The sequence below is a fragment of the Trachemys scripta genome, chromosome 22, assembly GCF_013100865.1.
Source record: "Trachemys scripta elegans isolate TJP31775 chromosome 22, CAS_Tse_1.0, whole genome shotgun sequence".
NCBI classification, from domain to species: Eukaryota; Metazoa; Chordata; order Testudines; family Emydidae; genus Trachemys; species Trachemys scripta.
In genome coordinates, this window is record NC_048319.1 from 9,824,410 (window position 1) to 9,839,130 (window position 14,721).

At 51.9% G+C, this 14,721-nt stretch overlaps 1 protein-coding gene across 2 annotated transcripts in view; it reads left to right on the plus strand.

Annotated features, from left to right (window-relative positions):
- Positions 1–14,721, plus strand: part of LOC117868896 (tyrosine-protein kinase ZAP-70) — a 46,796-nt gene that overhangs the window by 21,049 nt on the left and 11,026 nt on the right. For both annotated transcript variants that reach the window (XM_034755273.1, XM_034755272.1), the window contains exons 2-5: positions 5,647–6,102; positions 11,416–11,576; positions 12,143–12,281; positions 13,692–13,773. In XM_034755273.1, coding sequence (XP_034611164.1) covers positions 5,701–6,102; positions 11,416–11,576; positions 12,143–12,281; positions 13,692–13,773 — 784 coding nt within the window. In that variant the 5' untranslated portion in view covers positions 5,647–5,700. The remainder of the gene's footprint in view (positions 1–5,646; positions 6,103–11,415; positions 11,577–12,142; positions 12,282–13,691; positions 13,774–14,721) is intronic.

Here is a 14,721-nt window from a genome sequence, read left to right on the forward strand (position 1 = left end):
AGCTGACAACAGCAACGCCCCTATTGGCGCAAACCCTGCAAGGCCAGGGCTCCGGCAGAGCCGTGCACGAGGCCGTGGGGGCCAGGCAGGTCCCCGCGGGAAGGTTCCGTGGCAGTTGGAAGCCGCCAAGCGTGAGGAAGCAGCGGCCGTCGGTTGGGAGTCTGGTGAGCAGGGGAGAGTTTCTACCCTGGAACTAGCCAGCCCTACCCCCCGTCACAGCAAGTCCGGTATGCGGCCATGTAGGGCTCCCAAGGGCACAGCCTCCTGGTAAGCAGACGCAGGCGTAGAGAGAAGGGGTGGAGGGAAGTGGTCTGGACGTGGATAAAAATCTCCCCTCAGAGCACCTCAGACTAGCGCCTCATTACTGTGCCCCATGTAACCCGCATCCCTGCTCTCGCTCCCCCTTCTCCATCCACCTCCCTCCCCTGCTCTCAGCTCCGGGCCGGTCTCACTGCTCTGCCACCTTGTCTCTCCGCCTTAAGCGCCTGTCCTTCAAACAGCCCCCCTCCCCGGTTCTCAATTGTGATCACACCTCATTCCCACCTTTGCCTCAAGCCCACAGCCAGGCTTGGGCTTGTTTGCTTTTCCCAGGGCCAGGTGCCATTGTAGCCACTGGAGTCTTACCACTGCCACTCCCTTCATGGTATCATCCCCACTAGGACTCTGTAGAAATTAGGGTGACCAGATGTCCCAATTTTATAGGGACAATCCTGATATTTGGGGATTTTTCTTATCTAGGTGCCTATTACCCCTCACATTCTGTCTCAATTTTTCATACTTGGTATCTGGTCACCCTAGTAGTAATGTTCCAGCACGGAGGGTAGGAAAATCAAAAGCAACGGGGCAAGAAAATGGCTCCCCCACCTCAAGCATTACTGGCTTTCCAGAGAGACGCAGCCGAGCTCGGGGGAAGGCAGGCATCATCTTCACCAATACCACCCTTGTCCCTGCTGTGTTTCCTGGGATGGGAATAGACCCTTGCAGCGGTTCTGAAGGGCCAGGCCCAGCTAGAAGTGCTAACAAGAGAACAGCCAAAGGGATTATTTCTCTCTCTCCCCCTCCCCCCCACTGGTCATTGCCTTTCATTAAGGCAATCCAAGCCCTGGAGCCACCGCAGCAGGGCTTTCCCACGTGGCTTCCAGGCACTGCCGCTGCCTCTGTTCTCCACCACCTTTTTGCCGGTGTTTTCTGAACATGCCTCCTCTTTTCAGGAGTCTGGTTTATTAAGGTAATATTCAAACACCCACAAATCTCACCTTCCATCCAAGCTAGCTCAGACCCTTGGTGGAGGGGTCTTCGTGCTGGCTTCACTGATCTTCCTCCTAGCAGACTCCTATCCTTCTGCTCAAGCACACCAGAGACTCACCACTGGCCTTATATTTCTCAGCAGGCCTCGTGCTCAGTCACACGCTCCTATCACATTGCCCCCCCCTCCTCCTCTTCATTCCCTTCACCTGGGGAGGCAGGCTACACCTGGCACAGGTGATGCTGAACCTCATCCATCTTAAAGGGCCAGCTCACACTGTGAGAGCTGCATGGCTGGCGTTTGTTGTGACCAGGTTAATAATAAACAATAATAATAATAATATCGCCAGCAATAATCATAGGAAGACATAAACAGCCGTCATAACAGGCTCCATGCTTCTCCCTGCTTCACTGATCCAACCCCACTGACTTTGATTGATTTGCACCAGTGTCACAGAGAGCAGAATTTGGCCCAGCCTGTTGTGTTTAGATGACATGAAGCGATACACTGTTGCTGTCAGTTTTCTCCCATGCCGAGGTCTGTGGCTGGCTATAGATAGCTTAAATGACAGATATCTTAGAGATCTTTCTGTTTGTCTTACCCAACTAAATGTGGTTGCAGTGTTGATCAGACCTAATTAAGTTGGGGAGAGGCCTTTCTCAGTGCGACTTCGCACACGAAGACCAACGTGTTCTAAAGTGGCCACTGATTTTGGGTGCTTCTGTTTTTTGGATGCTCAACTTGAGACACTTCCGGCATGTGGGGATTCTCAGCACCTCCAGAAAATCAGGCCCAAACTGCAACCCAACATTTAGAGGCTGCTTGAAAAACCAGGGTCTGATTTTAGCAGTCAGGGGGAGTTGAAGGTACCTAGCACCATACAGGTGCTTGCCTGGCATGAAGGGTTATAAATAAAGTCTCAAAACACTGCTGCAAGATGGGGACAAAAATGCTGTACCTATTTCACAGAGAGGGAAACTGAGGTACGGGACAGCTAAGAGAGTTGCTCAGGGTCACATGGTGAGGCAAGTGGCAGTGTTAGGAATAGAACTCAGTACCACAAAATATCTTTGAGGCCAAGTGCTTAGCAGGGTTGAGAAAAGGACCAGACATGTATATAGATAACAAACATTTCCCATATTCTGGGGCCAACACGGCTACCACACCACTACATACAACAATTTCCATAGTTATATTATAATAGTAAAGATTAAACACAAACTTTGGAAGGGATATAAACCCACATGCATCAGGGCCTAAACCACTCCCTAACTATCAGTGGTCAGGAGGTAAATTTAACTAGGGACTAGTTACTCCATAATTGTTTCCTGCAGAGTTTCTTGCACTTTCCTCTGATGCAACTAGTATTATCCACTGTTGGTAACAGTATACTGGACTAGTTGGACCCTGGTCGGAACCAGTCGGGCAATTCCTATGTTCCGAACTCAAGTCTCCTGCCCCCCCGATCCTGCTCGCTGGCCCATTTGGTCCCTGTATCCTCCCATTTCATGCATTTGATTAAAGGGGCTTCACAACGCAGGCTGAATTTTGCTGAGCCTGACAGAGTTTAATTTACGGCTTGTACCCAAGTTGCAAACCTCCCTGACTGTTTCCTGCTGCGGTTTCCTGCAATAGTAAAACGCCTCCGCTGTTCAGCCTGCTTTCCCCTTCGGTTGTCTGATGGCCCTTTCTGGGCTTCAGGCAGATCAAAAACAAATAGGTCAAAAAAAGCTGGTGGCCATAAATCCAGCTCCCAGTGCAGGCATCTCCTTGCCTTGCTCCTGAGCAAAGCAGGAGAGCTCTGGCAAGATGGCGTCTCTCCAGCAATCCCCGTCCATCCCCATTCCACATACACTAGGCCAGTGGCTTTCAAACTTTTTTTCTGGTGACCCAGTTGAAGAAAATTGTTAATGCCTGCGACCCAAGGGAGCTGGGGATGAGGGGTTTGGGTTGTGAGAGGGGCTCAGGGCTGGGGCAGCGGGTTGGGGCACGGGGGTGAGGGCTGTGGGGTAGGGCCGGGAATGAAGGGTTCAGGGTGCGGGAGGGGGCTCTGGTCTGGGGCAGGGGGTTGGGATGCAGGAGGGGGCTCCAGGTTTGGGGGTAGCTCAGTGCTGGGGCAGAGAATTGGGGCTCTGGCTTACCTCAGGCGGCTCCCAGTCAGTGGCACAGCGGGGGTGCTAAGCCAGGCTCCCTGCCTGTCCTGTCACTGTGGACCGCGCTGCACCCCGGAAGCGGCCAGCAGCAGGTCCGGCTCCTAGGCGGAGGCTCACAAGCGGCTCTGCATGGCTCTGACCCGCAGGCACCGCCCCCCTCAGCTCCCATTGGCCAGAAACCGGACAATGGGAGTGCAGCCAGTGCTCAGGGTGGGAGCAGCATGTGGAGCCCGGTGGCCCCCCCGCCTAGGAGCCGGACCTGCTGCCCGGGGCGCAGCGCGGTGTCAGAACAGGTAGGGACTAGCCTGCCTTAGCCAGGTAGCATCGCCGACGGGTCTTTTAACAGCCCGGTCGGCGGTAATGACCAGAGCCGCCGCGACCCAGTGCCTTCCATTCCACGACCCAGCACTGGGTCTCAAACCGCACTTTGAAAACCACTGCACTAATGTATATCATTTATAAAGTCAACACTTATTATTATGATTGATTATTTGTATTACGGTAGCACGTAAGAGCCCCAGTTTGTACTGTGCTAGGCACTGTACAAACACAGAACAAAAAGACAGTCCCTGCCTAGCCCACACATTACCAGGGTGTGGCCAGCCCAACTCAGAATGCCATATGACTGTCTAAGGCCTGGTCCTTTCTGTGCTAGCCTTTAGTGTGCAATAGGTCCGTCCCTCAATCGACCAAGAAGCCTGGCCATTGGGACAATTGAAAATCTTGTTGGTCTGTTTTTATCTATCGTTTGTCTGATAGACTGTGAGCTCTGTCAGGCAGGGACTGTCTTTTTGTTCTGGGTTTGTACAGCCCCTATCACCATTGGGGCCTGGTTTCTGACTGGGGCTCCTGGGCACTATGCTACTAGGACTCCTACTAATAATTAATAAAGAATGTGTGCAGAAGCGCAGAAACCAGACACAGCAACCCAAGGAGTCGGGTTGACAGTATTCTGAACGTGACCGGCACATCTGTGGAAAGGAGATGCCAACTCAGCTCTTCGCACGTCACGCTACATCCCCATCAAAGGTCAGCTCCCAGGGAGCCAATGCGCCCCCTGGAGTTCACTGGTGTTTCCATTAATTAATGGAAACTGGCCTTGGTCTGTGGGTGGGATTTAGATAACTTGATACCAAAACCAATAGCGCAGATGACAGCTCATTGGTGGAGGAGACTTGTCAAAGGCTCAGCCAGCAGTGTGACATGATGCATTGGGTTCCTATTGAGAGCTGGCTCTACCGGGATAGGTGGTAAGTCCCTTTCTGGTATTACTTTGCCGTGAGTCTAGGGGCCTCTGGTGACATCTGCAGATTCCAGTATGAAAAGGGTGGGAGAATTGTACGGAATCCAATCTGCAATGATGGATTGTCACACTGGAATCACAGCTTTCTCTGGGTTGATAAGCACAGAGGACCAGCCAAACTGGCCCAGACCATTGGTCCGTCTAATGGACAATCTTTGACAGGGGCCACTGCCAGATACTCCGGTGGAAGATGCAAAAAATTCAGCAACAGATAGGGAAAGGTTCTTCTTTACCCTTGTCACTTGGCGGTTGGATTATACCTAGAAGCATCAGGGTTTTATATCCTTTATAAACTTGTATCCTGTCTACTGGAACTGTCAATGTTCTGATTACCCATAGAACTGTCTAGTCCTTTTTTAGAGGCCTGCTAATCTCTTGGCAGTATCAGTAGGTTGAGGTAGTGAGTTCCAAAGGTTAATTACGCATTGCAAAAAAACAGTATTTCCTTTCATCATGATCTACACGAACCTCTCCGCAGAGAAGATTTGGGGTAGTAGGGGGCTTTTTAATGTAGACGATAATGGCATAACTAGATCCAATGACAATTTCGGACTGCAATTTTTTAACAGTGAGGATAATTAACCATTGGAGCAGCTCACTAGAGGATGCAGTGGATTCTCCATCACCTGAAATCTCTAACTCCAGACCAGATGTCTTTCTAAAAACCACACTCTGGCTCAGTCAGCAGTTAGGGGGGTGGTAAATGAATCACAGGGTGGAATTATCTAGCCTGTTACGCAGGAAAGGAGATTAGATGATCAGAATAGTCCCTTCTGGCCTTAGATTCTCTTCATTGACCCTGCGGTAATGGCTTGTGGGCAGATGGATGGAGATGGCGACGCGGGCTCTGCACTCCCAAGGGGTCCTCTGCTAACAGCTTCCCTTTGTCCGTGGCCGTATTGCAATGCAATGTCTCAATGAGGAATTCTGCTTCCATTCCCTAGGCCCAGCACACGGAGTGTTTGAGCAGGTCCAAGGAGCCCCGGTCAGCGCACGAGATGCCGGATGCAGCCAGCAACCTGCCCTTCTTCTACGGCAGCATTTCTCGGTCGGAGGCCGAGGAGTACCTCAAACTGGCGGGCATGTCGGACGGCCTCTTCCTGCTGCGTCAGTGCCTGCGGAGCCTGGGGGGCTACGTCCTCTCCATGGTGCACAACCTGCAGTTCTACCACTACCCCATCGAGCGCCAGCTGAACGGCACCTACGCCATCGCGGGGGGCAAGGCGCACTGCGGGCCGGAGGAGCTCTGCGAATTCTACTCCAAGGACGCTGACGGGCTCTGCTGCACCCTCCGCAAGCCCTGCAACCGCCCCAGCAGCGTGGAGCTCCAGCCCGGCGTCTTTGACAGCATGCGGGACAACATGGTGCGCGAGTACGTGCGGCAGACGTGGAAATTGGAGGTACTGGCTGGTCCCAAGGCAAACGCTGTATTCGGACCCCTCCGGGGACTCCCTCAACTCCTCCTCCCTCCATTCATCCCACACCGACTCTTCTCTATCCCTTTCCACACGCTCAGCACAAGTGGGGCTCCTGCCGTTTGGCAAAGCCTCCCTGAATCTTCCTCCCTTTTCCAGTTCCCTCTGCAGCCATAGCTCTGATCCTTTGCCTATGCCTTCAAATTCCTCTCTCCCTCTGCTCCGGCTTAACGAGACGGGTCCTGTCTGTCCTGCGTGGCCATTGCAGAGCTCACAGCATAAGAGGGGGGCTACCCCCAGTGTCCTTAGCCTGGCTACAGCGTGGGAGGTGCTACTGTGCACTCAGCTCAAGGTAGCTGCGCTTCAGGGGGGCTGTACGGGACGTGTACAGAGCCAGATCCGGAGATGCTTATTCCGCTTTTCCTCAGTTCTTTCCTCACTGAAGTCACGGGGAGTTTTGCTGGTGGACGCAGGAACCGGTGTATCGAATCCGAGCTCGCTACGTATCTATTTATCCCCATTACGAAATAACTAGAAGGACGCCTGTCCAAGGCTCTGGGCAACGGACCGCACAACAGTGCATGCAATTTAGAACTCAGCTGCATTAATCTGAGCAGGTCAGCAGGGACTCCTTTCCGCCCTTCCTCCTCCAGGAAGCACACCGCCAGCCTTCTCCCCAAGCCCTCGCAAACAGGCGGCGTTTGCAGCATGCCAACGAGGTCACCAAGTTCAGGCTAGTTCAGACCAAAGGGGGAAGCAAGTTCTAAAATCTCTAGGCCCCCCTCTGTCAGGCACCCCCTCTCTTTTGCAACGAGGGATATCCAGCTCGCAGGCCACTGCTGACTGTGGCTGCGGCACTGGGAGAGAGGAGATCCCTTAGGCAGGCTGGTCCTAGGCCATTTAGGGCTTTATAGGTCATAAGACCTATCTATGAGAGAGGCACTGTGACCTCATGGACAAAGCCCCAGACTGGGATCTGGCCACTTGGGTTCTAGTTCCTGCTACGCTGCCAGCTGCTTGCTGTGGGCAAGTCACTTTCCAGCTCCGTGCCTCAGTTTCCCCATGTGTAAAATGGGATAATGCTACTGCCCTCCTTTGTAAAGTGCTTTGAGCTGTATGGATGAAAAGTGCCAGCTAAGAAGTATTATATTAATTATTAGTATGACTCATCTGCTCCAGTGTCCCGTCTTCTAACAGTGACTGGTACCAGATCCTTCACAAGAGCAGATGCAGTAAACTCCATAATGGACAGTTATAAAATAACCTGCTCACATGGGAAATTTCTCCTAGCCCCCAGGCAGACTGACTGGCTTATGCCTTGTAACATATGTCCCTTACAGAATTTTACCCTCTGTCTAATGTAACTGTGGATGTACTTGTTATCCATAGACATTTCCAATCCTTTTTTGAAATCTGCTATGCTCTGGGCCTCAGTGAGATCTTGTGGCAGAAGGTTCCGCAGGCTAATTATAATTGTGTGAAGACATCCTGCCTTTTATCCGTTTTAAATTTGACACTTTTGTTTCATTGAACATCCCCTTGTTCTTGTATAGCAAGAGCGGATGATTAGAAGTTTCCTCTCTACCTTCTGTTTATTATCCAATACTTTGTATACGTTATTACGGCGCATCTTATTCACCTCCTCTCTATGGAAAATAGTCCCAGACTTTACAATCTCTCTTCATATTAGACTATTTCATGCCCCTAAACATGTTGCCCATTTCCAAACCTCCACTAATTCAGCAATATCTTATTTTTAGATGGGGTGTGTGACGGGTTCCCTGGGGTGAGGCCTGGGACTGTGGGACCGCTGTGCCCCCTGGATTCACTCCAGCCTGGGCTGTCTCCCACAATGCCTTGCTAGTGACCAGCAGTGACCCTCCAAGTGCAATCATCACTCAGCACCACCACATGTGGAGCCCCACACTCAGCTAGATTGCATGAATGCTCTCAGAGCCACTCATGAATCACACAGAGCCAGGGCCGCCCAGAGGATTCAGGGGGCCTGGGGGTCAGCGGCAGGGGGCCCCCGCCTCCGAATTGCCGCCGAAGACCCGGCACTTTGGCGGCGGGTCCCGGGGCGGAAGGACCCCCCACCGCGGGTCTTCAGGGCACTTCAGTGGCGGGTCCTGGAGCGGAAGGACCCCCTGCCGCTGAACTGCCGCTGAAGACCCGGAAGGGAAGAAGCTCCGGGGGCCTGGGCCCCACGAGAGTTTTCCGGGGCCCCCGGAGCGAGTGAAGGACCCCGCTCCAGGGGCCCTGAAAAACTCTCATGGGGGCCCTGCGGGGTCCAGGGTCTGAGGCAAATTGCCCCACTTGCCTCCCCCTCTGGGTGGCCTTGCACAGAGCCAAATCCCCCAGCTCCCAGCACTGCACCTCAGGAATATACCGTCTTGCACTGCTCCAGATGGACAGTGCAGATTTATTAATTGGTTCACCACTTCATCAGTGGAAAGTGGACATATACAAGCCTTTGTCAAACCTGAGCAGATTTGCCCCACACTTCATACAAACTCACTGGTAAAGTTAAACAAATGTATTGACTATAATAGGTAGATTTTAAGTGATAGGCAAAAAGTCAGAGATAGTTACCAAAAGAAATAAAATACAAGCACTCAGTCTAACCTCTCAACCCTGTTAGACCGGGCAGCAACTAGATGAAGGAGTTTTTCTCACCCCACTGGATATTGCAGTCCTTAATATACAGGTTTGTTCCTTAAACCTGGGCCAACCTCCTCTGTTGGAGTCTTGTCTTCTCAGTGTCTTAGTTGCTTGCAGTGTAGGTGGGGGCAGGAGAAAAGGCCCAGTATGTGTCTGTTTTATACCCTCAGTCCATGTGCTTGGAAAACACAAGTCCAGACATGTCTGGGTGGGCCTTGCTAAGTCTCTAGGCAAGGCTGAGCAATTCCTCTGCTGTGGCCTCATGCAGGTGAATCATTGCATCGTAACTCCCTTGCTGGACAATGGTTGTTGATGGGTTGATAGATACCCCACCTGGGCCTTGGTTACTTTCCTTGCTGTTGCCTCTCCGGGGCTAATGTCTGGCTGATTCCCCAACATACAGCATGTTTTCGTGACCACCGTACAACACAATTCTCATAACTTCCTATGCATTAATGATATACACATATGGATGAAGAAATGACTTTCAGCAGGTCATAATCTTTCTCCTGATACCTCACAAGGCGTGTTTTATATGTAAAATCACAATCACATATAAGTATCAGAGGGGTAGCCGTGTTAGTCTGAATCTGTAAAAAGCAACAGAGGGTCCTGTGGCACCTTTGAGACTAACAGAAGTACTGGGAGCATAAGCTTTCGTGGGTAAGAACCTCACTTCTTCAGATGCAAGTCTGACTTGCATCTGAAGAAGTGAGGTTCTTACCCATGAAAGCTTATGCTCCCAGTACTTCTGTTAATCACATATAAATGAGGAATATGGGGGTTACATGGTGCTCCCACAAGGTACAGAATGTCACCTGGTGACCAGAACTGCACACACTAGTTCAGAGGCAGATGCACCACCGATTTGTATAATAGCATTACAGTAATTTCAATGTCACGCTCCGTCCCCTTCTTTTTGCATCCTACAAATTTTGCTTTTTTCAACCTCTGGTCCACATTGAGCGAAGGTCTTCACTGAACTGTCCATAGCGATGCCGGGGTCTTTCCTCTTAGCTGATACAGTCAATTTAGAACCCAGTTCATATTATTCCCTCCAGTGTCCATTACCTCGCCTTTGTAACAATGAATTTCATCTGCTATTGTGTTTCCCATTTCCCTAGCTTGGTTAGGTCCCTCTGAAGTTCCTTGCCAGTTTCCACTGGTGTAAGTGTATAGACTTCAATGCAGTAATTCCATGATTGACAGCGGTGTGAGAGCAAACTAAGGCCTCAAAGGGTTAATATGGTCCTACCCACAGTTCTAACAGAAATAAGCCCTTGTAATAGGGTTGCCAACCTTCTAGGATTGTCCTGGAGTCTCCAGGAATTAAAGATTAACCTTTAATTAAAGATTATGTCATGTGATGAAACCTCCAGCAATACGTCCAACCAAAATTGGCAACCCTGCCTTGCAACAGAAAGGCATCACCAACTCAATGGCTTGTCTATGTTATTATTATTAATAATAATATCATAGCACCTAGGAGCCTGGTCCCCAGTCCTGGACCAGGAACCCGTTGTGCTAAGAATGAAAAGACAGTCTTTGAGGGTGGGGTGGCAAAATCGCCTAGGAGATTTGGGTACCCATTGCCCATCAGAAATCAATAAATCCCGAAGGTGGCTGGGAAAGATTCCCAGCTTTACAGCTGCACTGCTCCCCAGGTTCTTACCTCGTGCTCTGGTAGCCACCAGGTGCAATCCACGAGGGGTCGTAGAGGGGTTTGGCAGGATGGGCATTATGCATATGCTGGGGCCTGTTTGGGTTGGCCTACACTACGGGGGGGATCGATCTAAGTTACGCAACTAAGTATGTCAAGAAGTTGACATACTTAGATCTACTCACCGCGGTGTCTTCACTGCAGTGTGTCGACGGGAGACGCTCTGCTCGTTGTGGTGGAGTACCGGAGTCGACGCTAGAGCGATCGGTGGTCGATTTGTCGTGTCTATTCTAGACACAATAAATCGACCCCTGCTGGATCGATCGCTACCATCGATCCGGCCAGTGGTGTAGACAAATCCTCAGACACAGGAGATATAGGTGCTGCCATGCGAGTACAGGTCGTTAATATAAAGTGTGCCATCTACAGGCGAATAAGACAATGTAATTGTCCATACGTTTGTGGGAGCCATAAACTTGCCGTGCACTGTGAATGGTTTCAAGATTACATTGCTCTTAACAGGGACGAGGGAGCAAAGTAAAGGGAGACAGAGCAGCCAGGAGAGAGTTTAAAAGGGCTCTGGATTGACAGTGGAAGACAAACCCCAAGGCTTGTGACCAGCTCTAACAATAGTCCTCTTCTAAAGGCCACCATGACCTTCCACTTCTCTCACCTGCAAGTCGGTGAGCTCTCTTCCCTTCGCCACAATGGGTGGCGAGGGGCAGGAGGGACAGTGACACCTTTGGACGATGGAGTCACTCTGGATTTAGACAGGAGCAGAATTCAGCCCAGTATCGCTCCAGTGCTGCCGACAGCCAGAGCTTTATCGGCGACCAAGAGAGGGATTCTGAGGTCTCCTGAGAGGTCGCTATCACCTGCCCAAGAGGATGCAATAAAAACCAGTGCTGCCCTGCAGCAGCTGGCCTGGTGCCTAGCAGTAGCTGGATAGAATGATCTCCCTTCTCGCTTCCTTGTAGGGTGATGCCCTCGAACAGGCCATCATAAGCCAGGCCCCTCAGGTCGAGAAACTCATTGCCACCACTGCCCACGAGAAGATGCCCTGGTACCATGGCAACATCTCCCGGGAGGAGGCTGAACGCAGGCTCTATTCCGGAGCACAGCCTGATGGGAAATTTCTGTGAGTATCCAAAGCACTGGGAGATACCTGCTCCTATTACCGTGACCCTCCCAACCCCATTACGCCCCGTCTGCTTGTTTCTGAGGCGATGCAGAGCCGGGTGTCGTCAGGGCTGGGCCAGCAGCTGAGCCCATGTCACAGTTCCCCGCGTTTCCCCACGTGGGGGGCGGAGGAATGAGCCCCATGGAGCTCCACAGGGGAGTTCTGGAGGCCCAGGAGCAACTCCCGTTGCCACTCGGGCGCGGGCTCGGAAAGGACCAGAACCGTGCTGCTGTGAAGTGCATGCTGGGAGATCGGCGAGGACGAGACCAGTGTGGCGCGCTGGGTCTCTGCCGTGAGATTAGTACCCATCCAGGAGATGTGAGCGCCCCAGGATTTGGAAACCAGGCTTCTGGCCTGTTCCATGGGGAGCAAATCCCCCCACCCCCCATGGAAGGATGTGACCCGCGTGGGAGGGGGTGACCTTTCCCAGAGCTCTGGTACAGGCGCCTAGTGAGGGTGCCCGGTGATTTCACTGGGCGAGCCCCAAAGCCAGCCACTCTGACCCCCTCCTCCTTCCCACCCAGACTGCGAGAAAGGAAGGAAAATGGCACCTACGCGCTGTCCCTCGTCTATGGGAAAACAGTGTATCACTACCGCATCGACCAGGACAAGTCCGGCAAGTACTCCATCCCCGAGGGAACCAAGTTCGACACACTGTGGCAGGTATGATGCAGCGGGACGCTCTCCCCAGGCCCCCCTCTCCCCAGTCAGGAGAAGGAGAGTTCTCTTGTCTCGGTCTTGGGGGATAGAAAGGTTTAACCTGAGCTTCAGAGGCCCTACCAGGAGAGAAGAGCTCTTTCCAGAGGCGGCATTAACCCTTTAGACCTCAGTTTCCTGCTTCCTGTATCCACTCCCCAGTCAGTTCTGTGCAATAATATTAGCACTCTCTGCTGTAGATCTGAACATGGCCTCGAACTGAGAGGAAGAGTGCCCATTATTTCTAGCCCCCTGGCCACTACACTTTCATGGTCAGGAACCTCAAGGTGGCCTTGTTAACTAAGCCTGTACTCGGTGGGCATACATCACGTACCTAGCCATAGGATCACCCCACATAATGCTAGAGTTTCCTGCCTACAACGAGTCCTGACTCACCTGCCTTTCCCCTGTCCTTCCCTCCTACTGTGAGCCACCTCCTGCTGCTGTGATGTGTCCGTAGCCAGGAAACTCGGATGCCTTTTGTCTTCTGTGAACGCCACCTTTATTTTTCAAAGAGTTCTCTCATGTGCATAGACAGCTGCCATTTTGGTCTCAGAACTGCTGCAGTCTGTTGCACAGAAGACACACACCATGCTCTCTCCTGGACAGAGCTGTCCGGAGGACGACCATTCCGTTTCAGAGCAAGTCTTGAGGGGTTTAAATGTGTTTTCATTCCGCAGTTAAACAAAATGTTTTCACAAAGATGGAATTGTGTTGAACATCTATTGCTGTGGGGGTGGAGCGACAGAGAAACTTATCATATGCTAAAGCACCAGGTTCAAGGTCTGGTTCTGCATGAGCCAGACCCCCTCAGTAACATGCCCAGGCAATAGAGTGGAATGAGAGTCTTAGTCACAATCCCTGAAACCAACACCTCTGTGAGCCATTTTGGCTTCAATCACATTTCATTTAACTGGAAAGGTTCCAACTGGCTCTACTCCTACAGACTTTCCTTTTCACAGAATCACAGCGCTGGAAGGGACCTCAGAAGGTCATCTAGTCCAACCCCCCTGCTCAAAGCAGGACCAATCCCCAGACAGATTTTTACCCCAGCTCCCTAAACGGCCCCCTCAAGGATTGAACTCCCGATGCTGGGTTTAGCAGACCAATGCTCAAACCGCTGAGCTATCCCTTCTTTTGTCCTTGCTTGCTTTCCCTTTGTGTAGTAACAACCCAAATCCCTCTCCCCAGCCAGCAGGGTTTGTAAATACAGAGCAAAGAGGGTCCCGAGTACATAGACAGATGAGAGGAACTAATGGGCTAACGGGGGCCTGTCCGCCACAGACCTAAGAGAAATAGTTCCCATAAACCACAAACGTTGCCTGTAAAACAAAGCGGTGATTTTCCTCCCTCTCCTTTTCCCGATTCCTCCCCCAGCTGGTGGAGTACTTGAAACTCAAGCCAGACGGACTGATATATTTCCTGAAGGAAAGCTGCCATAATCCCAATATGCCGGCAGGTGAGTTGAATTTTAAGGGCAGGACCAGCTGCGAACATCAAACCCCGTCTTCATCCTGGGGATCTACCGTAGCCCCAGGGTTCGTTCGGTTTTCTGGTGGATCTGCCCCGCTGTTCTCTTGCTTCCTGCCATATTAGATCAGATCACTGGGACCAGCTCATTTAGCATCCCGCCCCCCTGCCCGAACGGTCTCTATCTGGGATTTTTGCACATCTCTCTGAAGAATCAGGCGATGGCCAGTGTTGGACGGTGGATACTGGGCGAAAGGCCCTGGATCTGCTCGGGGACAGCAATTGCGACATGTGCATGTTTCATAGCAGGCTCCGGCATTGGCCTATCCTGGCTCTTGCTAAACTGCAGCGCAGCGTCATCCCCGTCTTGGCCAGGGGCTACGATGAGGGCTAACAGAGGGTAGGAGCTCAGCTCTCACACCTCCCCTCCTCTCCCGTGGCTGGGGGGAGAGCTCCCCCGACGGTTTCACTCCACATTAAGCACTGCTCTCCTCTGCTATCCAACTCCTGCCTTAGCAAACCAGCCCCCGCATCATTCTAGGGCGGTGTCTGGCCTGCTGCTGAAAGGGGGGTGATATTTCAGATGAAGGCAAAACAGGCCCCTCCCTATGGGAGCCCATTGCGCAAAGCTGTGCATGGTGGAAATAAACAAAGACAGGGAAGACAGCGATGATGAAACCAGATCCAGAGATAAGATAGAGGGGGTCAAAACCTCAGCTGGCCTATATTGGTTTAGCACCATTGAACCCAGCCACTGGTTTTCATTTCCACACTGAGGTATCAGTCACCCGGTGCCCTCGTTCAAGCAGGAAGGCCAAGGGCTCTGTTTGCCCCATGCCTGCTGATCCACTGCCAAGCATGTGGAATGGTTCTGGCTGTGTGTCCAGGGGAAGGGAAGGGGTTTATTCTGTATTTGTTCGTTTCTGTCGCTCCCTGG